We start from the raw sequence: 6999 nt of genomic DNA, 5'->3' as shown, positions 1-6999 counted from the left end.
TTGGAGAAAGGAATCTAAAAGGGACTCTGGTTAGTTTTCCCTTAGTAAGGTGCATGCACCCCTAGATCTGTGAACTGTGGTGGGCTGGGTGGGTTGGTATTTGTATGAGTGAGTTGGAGATGAGGTATTACAGCGTGTGAATCTGGCATTCAAGAGCTATATTGCTATAACATTGTGGTAGGAGAGTAGAACAGGAGGAGTGAAAAGGAGGGGAAAGGGGGCAGTGTCCCCCCAAAATGATAGAGATGGGGAGGGGATGGCTTGACATACATCTCATAAAGTTTCATTACACTGAGTTTCGTAAATAATGTGGTAGCTTCAGGGAACTTAGAGTGTTGATTGGGACCTTGGGGGAAGAGGGGTATAAACTATTTTTCTTACAACACTTCTGACACCAAATGTGTGGTTTCTGCTGACACCAACCAATTCTACTCTCCACATACAAACTGGGTGTCCTACAGTTCAGTTCAGTTCAGTTCAGTTCAGTCAATTCAATTCAATTCATTTCTGACACTACCTGGAGTTAGCATCAGATCCATGTTAAGAACTCAGTCCTGCCAGACTGGCCTCACTTCATATGTCAGTTGCAAGTCCCAGACTGTCACCTGTACTTCTTACTAACCAGCTATAAATTCAGGGGTTCCCACAATCCCCTCCCCAGTTTCAATAATTTGCTAGCATGTCTCACAAAACTCAGGAAATCTCGTTACTTACCATTACCAGTTTATTATTAACAATAAAAGCATAGAATATTCCAGAATGCTTTGAAGAGCTGAAACTTCAGCTGTAGAAATAAGTAATATATCCTCCCCAAATAAGTCAAAAGAAAGACTCACGAAGTGAAGAGGGAAAGTAAGCAGAGCTGCCATCCAAGGCTCAGCTGGTCAGGGCAGCGGCTGATGTTGCAGACTACAGTTTGGTCTAATAGCAGAGAGCCCGCTGTCCTCCTTGCAAAGCAACCAGGGCCCACCCTTACTGGTATGTCTTGGAGATCATTGTCTTTTCCTCCTCTTCTCTCCTACCACCTCCCGGTAGACAGTGTTCACATCTCTTGTTCCATGTGGTGGCACTGTGTAAAGTGGATGTGTTTTGTAACATTACCTGACAGGTCAGGCACATCTCCACTATTCTTTTAACTATTCCTTCTAGCATATGGTTACTGGACCTCCTTGCCCTGCTTCTTAGAATGTATTTGTGTTTATCATTGTTCCTTTTAACATGAGTATTCCACCTGACCCCTGTCATGTCTCATTTTTTCTTTTTACTTGTACCAAGTGCATATTTACTTCCTTTTGAGAAAAATTCTAGAAATTATATGACCAAGAATATTTATTCAGTAAGATTAGTAAATTAGAAATAGAGAATCAGGGCAAAGGAAAGAAGAATAAAAACACACCAGCTGTTAACTATTTGACATAATTGTTTTGTTTAATTTTATTTACTGAGATTTCTGGAAACCAAAGTGAAAAGGAAAACATAGTAAGTTATATAGGTCTTGTGATCAGAATAGAGAAATTATTCCAGTTCTTCAGAAAAGGCAATGTTTTCTATGGGAGTACTAAGTTCTAAAGAGCATTTCTCACATAGATTCTTTACAGCACACAAAACATAATGAAAATGATTTTTCCAGAAGCCTGAAAACAAATGCAAACTGACGTTCATGTGACTATTTCTTACAGTGACCTTCAGTAGATGCTCTTGGCATAATATTTGAGCATAACTCAGTAAAATCAATTTATTTGCCTTGTAACAACTCTTTTAACACTCTCTTCTATTTCCTGACCCTAAATATTCTTTCCACTTCAAGTCAAAATCTTCGTGAGTTGAATATTGTATAAAACCCCTTTTCTTAGGCAAACATGTACACTGAGTTGGATTTGGTTGATTTAGATCATGATTCATGGGAGTTATTTTTTTTTTTCCTTTGGTTTGAGTTCATTTCTGTACAATTAGAATCATATTGACAAAATTAACAGTTGTTAATTTGAACAATTATGATTATGCTGGAGTTAATTATCTAATGGCCCCCTCTTCTTTACCCTCTTCCTGAGAGTCCAAATTGGTTAATAGTCAGATTTCCTGCAGTTAGGACATGGGGTGAGGGGAGGGGTCAGGGTGGAAGCAGGACTGTGGTGCTCAAAACTCTATATGAAGACCTCTCTCTCAGGGAGTAGTTGTGTCCCTCTGACCACGGGAAGGGACTTGCAGTTCCAGGACACACTTGCCAAACCACAGAGATCGTAGGCCTGTTGCCCATCCATTATTATCATCATTATCTAACGTTTTTTAAAAGTTAGAGCCAAAATAAATGATTTGCCAGCCAAGGGAGCAACACCAGCCTTTACCACAGGTGTTGGAGGCCCCTTTGGTATTTAGTAGCAGTGACTTGGGTCATATACTTGTCTGATTTCATTAATCTGGCCAGGCCTGCCTCCTGCTGTCTTCCAACTCTTTTTTTTTTTTTTTTTTTTCCTTTCTCTCCCTTTTTAAAATCAGGCAATTCTCTCTCACTTCCATCCTCATCCCAATAATATGTGTTTGCTGCCTTTTCCTTCCTTCCTTCCTTCCTTCCTTTCTTTCTTCTTTTTTTAGAATTTAAACATAAAAGGGATTGAATTAATTGTGCTAATGAGATATAAAAATATTCAAAGAAGGCTTTTGGGGTTCCTGAATTTTGGTTTCCTGGTACATCCCCAAAACTCTGCTCCTCTTGGGAATAAAGAATAATATTATGGTAAAAGCATAGAGCCAAGACTCTTGAGTTCAAATCCTGCCTCTGCCACTTATCTGCTGAAGGATCCTGGGCAATTTATTTAACCTCTCTATGCTACAGTTTATTCATTATAAAATGCAGTTAGTAATAAAAACCTCCCTCATGGATTTGAAATTTGATAGTACATGCAAAGTAATTAGAACAGTGTCTGATTCAATGTGTTAGCTGCTATTATTATTATTAGGCTGCAGAAATCAGTCCATATCTCATTCCATCACATAGCAGGCATTAATCGATCTTGGTATGTTTTCCTATTGAGCAGAATGGTAGTCTTGGAAGTCTTGCTAACACAGTGCTCTAGGCAACTACTATCAATTTGTCATAGTTTGTACTAGAATTCAAACCTGTCATGCCTGGAGAATGAATGACAAATAGACTATGACTGTACTCACAGTGCAAATCAATTTTTACTTTTCCAGGTGGAACTTGCAGAAATCTGCGCCAAGAGTGAGCGTTATATTGGCACCGAAGGAGGAGGGATGGACCAGTCCATATCATTTCTTGCAGAAGAAGGAACGGTAGGTGGCATCGAACTATTTAGAAATATTAACTAGTAAAAGTTCACACAGAGAAGAAGGCTAGGAGGTTCCCAAAATGCTTCGTTTCCTGCAGGCTATTCTATTAGGCTCTATTTTCCTGTGGTATTTCTCAACTCCTTTGTAATTCAAAGCTACCACCAGTTCACCTCTGTTTCCTGTTGATCACCTCTCCCTTAAGCTGTCAAAATCATACCTCAAGCTTTTTTTCTCTTGTGTCTAGGTTTTTTTTCCCCTTTATATTCATTTTTAGGATGAGAATTTTCAGCCCCCAAGTTATATTGAGACCTCCTTTCCTGCTCTTGTCCCAAGTCACTTCATCTCATGACATTTTCATAATCTCGTGTTGGTTTTAAACCCAAATGTTAGTTTTCTTACCACACATATTCACAACCCCTCTTTTTATAATTTACTCTTTGGTATCATTTTTCTCTGTCAACATTTTTGGGGCTTCAGTGGTGGGGGGAAGAATGTTGACAGTAAGCCAGGAATGAATTCCTTAGCTGGATACCACTTCCCCTTGGCTATCAGCTCCCTTAGGCAGAGCAGAGGTTTGGATTGTTGGCCATAAACTGCTCATTTCCAAAGTAGAAGCAGACATTTCTCTAAAATCTTTTCTTAGTTTTTCATCAGATTCCTGCAGGCTTGGCTATTTTCCCAGAATACCTGAATTTCTTCTTATTAAGAATATTTGTTGTTGATTCCCCTAAGCCAAAGACATGAGGCATGAGGAAATTTGGTTTAATGCTAAGAATATACTCTGAGTATTTTGGAGGAGACCTGACAAGCAGACATGATAGCAAAGAGTCTTGATGTTACTGTAAGTTAGATATAGAGTGAACAAAGTCCAGATTCTCTGGGCTTGCGAAGCACTTCATAATCCAACCCCTGGTTTACCTCTCCTACCCACCCTTTCACTACTCCTAACCCCTCAAACTCTAAGCTCCAGCACATTTCAACACCCAGAGTTCTGTTAATACCTCATAATGTTTTTGCCTCTCAACTTATATATGCTCTCCCCTTTTCTTGACATCCTATTTGGGTTACCCTAGTAGGGTAACCCTCTGGTTACCCTACTTTTGCTTATCCATTAAGATTCAGTTTAGATTTCTGTTTTTTCAAAGGAGCCTACACTAGGCTCTATCTAATCAGGTGCTCCAACGATGTGTCTGTATAGCACCCTGTGTTTTGCTACCATAGTCATACAACCCAAAGATGTATTTGTCTACTTGACTGCCTTTCCCACTGGATTGTAAGCTCTATGAGGGCAGGGAGAGTGTCTGTCTTGTTCACTGTTATATCTTCAGTGCCTAGTACAGTCCTGGAAATCAATAAATAATATTTAAATGAATGAATGAATGATTGCATTTTGGGGAAAAATTTTATTAAGATAAATAAATGCTTAGATGATTAAACATTTTCTGAATTCTAATACATCATATCTCACCTGTCATTTTTCTTCCAATAGGCCAAGTTGATAGAATTTAGTCCTCTGAGGGCAACGGATGTGAAACTCCCAAGTGAAGCAGTGTTTGTGATTGCCAACAGTTGTGTGGAAATGAATAAGGCAGCAACTTCCCATTTCAACATCAGGGTGATGGAGTGCCGGCTGGCTGCAAAGGTATGAACTTGGCAAACTAGTGAAACTTGAAGTAGGCTTTCTCTTGTCCTTTTTTGCTTTGTTCCCTATTACTTTGTCTCTTTGCCCAAAATTTAGGGAAATGTTCTGACTGCAGCAACATTCAAACTGCTCTTTGGGTACAGAGCCATCTGATTCTAAACTCAGGAGATACATAAGCCTATAGTGTGCCCTGCAACCTCTAGCTATTGAGAAGCTATAAGAATTTAAAAGTTGAGTCTTCTAGGGTGGTACTGGGGAGAAGAAGACAGTTTATATATGTAAAGCACAGGCCATGGTGATGCCGGATGGGGCGAATCTTTCCGAGTGGGGATTCAAACCCTATGCCTGCTGAGAGAAGGTCCTGGGCTCTGCACAGAAAGAATTCAAGAGCAAGCCACAATTAAAGACAGAGGAAAGTTTGTTAAAGAGGGAATGATGCTCCATAGACAGAGCATGGTCTTCTCGCAGAGTCAGAGAATGAGACCCTGAGTGATTGAGGAATTGGGTTTATATCTGTTTCTTAATTTCTACGATAAATTACTGATTATAGGGAGTAAAGAATGGAATGAATGGTTGGGTTTGTCTTTAACTTGTGCAAGGTACAGCATAAAGTCTTTGTTTTCCTGTTCTCCTTTCGTGGTATGGGGAAGCATTAAAGGTTCAGGTAAGCAGTTGTTAGTAATCTCAGCAGGTATCTTCTTTTGTTCTGTAAGTTCCTGTGGTCTTGCCATATGGCTGATGGACCAGGTTTCCATGTCTAGCAGTACATAGCAGGCTCTGAATAAATACCCAGTTTGATATTTAGTTAATTTGTGTAGTTCTCATGCTTCTTCCCAATATTAATGGATTAGGTCTATGGGTGGATTAAGATAGTTGGAGGTGATTGATGAGAAGTGGCCACAGCTTTTCTTGCTTCTTCAACAAAAGTGATGGCAGCCTCAACCTTTGGTCCTCTCAGGTACTCCATTTTTGTATTGGGCCATCACTGGTTACTCTGAAAATACAGGCTTGGTGTAACCCCTCTGTGCCTAAAGGACTTGTACAGTCTACTAGAGAAACACAGACCAGAAGGGAGTCTTGCCAGTTCTTTGTTCCACAGTTTAGAAGACCTTTGCCAGTCAAGCCTCAAATCTATGTAGGAAGTTTTGATTGAATACCTGTTGTACACTTAGCAGCATGAAGGTATACAAAAAGATACAGAACATAATAATAGAGAGATTAGAGAGTTATGGGGATGTGAAATAGGAAATGGTTAGTATGTGATTGGGTGGTATGTAATCAGGTGTTCTAAAAAGTGACATAAAAATTAAATAATATGGAGGATCCAGAAAGGCACATGATATGATATGACTGGAAAGTTGAAGAGAACTCAGTCTGGGCCTTAGGGGTTTGGAATCTGGGTCAGGAGCGCCACTGTGCTCGCTCCCATTCATTCTTCAAACAGCAGTTAGAATCATGGTTAAAAATTTAAATCTGATGAGGTAATTCCCCTGCTTACCACTTTTCAAAAGCTTTCCGTTGCTTTGGAATAAAGTAAAAAGTCATTATCACAACCTGGAGAGCCCTGGCAAGATCTCCTCTCTCAGCATCTCCCACCCCATCACACTCTAGCTGTCTTGCTCATTCTTACCTCAGGGACTTGTACATGCCCAGAACACTCTTCCCTCAGTCCTCTTTGAAGTCTTAGCCTAAAAGTCTCTCAGGGGAACTTTCCTTGACTTTCTTTTCCTAGGCTAAGGTAGGGCTCCCTTCATATTTGCTTCTCAGTTATGATAATATTACAATTACTTAGTGTCTGTCTGTCTCCTTCTGATTCGATTTTACCTGAGAATCAAGACTGTGTCCATCTTACAGCCTCAATGCCTGGCATAGTGCTTAGGCTAAAGTAGACACAGTGTAAATATTTGTTGGATAAATCAGTGACTAATCTCTGTGTTACTTGCCCTGTCATTTATTTTGCTCAATTTCACAATTTTTTACAAGTGTATATTGTTTGCCCAGCACTGGACTAGCTACCATGGAGATGTGTAGGGTATAGTTCTCCCTCATAACTGATTTAACACTTCACT

General features: G+C 39.8%; 1 protein-coding gene across 4 annotated transcripts in view; it reads left to right on the top strand.

Moving 5' to 3' along the window:
• Positions 1-6999, top strand: part of GALK2 (galactokinase 2) — a 105649-nt gene that overhangs the window by 63650 nt on the left and 35000 nt on the right. For all 4 annotated transcript variants that reach the window (XM_006920379.3, XM_025038972.1, XM_025038971.1 and 1 more), the window contains 2 exons: positions 3193-3291; positions 4778-4930. In XM_006920379.3, coding sequence (XP_006920441.1) covers positions 3193-3291; positions 4778-4930 — 252 coding nt within the window. The remainder of the gene's footprint in view (positions 1-3192; positions 3292-4777; positions 4931-6999) is intronic.

Source organism: Pteropus alecto, unplaced genomic scaffold (genome assembly GCF_000325575.1).
Source record: "Pteropus alecto unplaced genomic scaffold, ASM32557v1 scaffold86, whole genome shotgun sequence".
Lineage (NCBI taxonomy): Eukaryota > Metazoa > Chordata > Mammalia > Chiroptera > Pteropodidae > Pteropus > Pteropus alecto.
The sequence above is the reverse complement of the archived record's forward strand: the minus strand, read 5'-3'. Positions and strand labels throughout refer to the sequence as shown.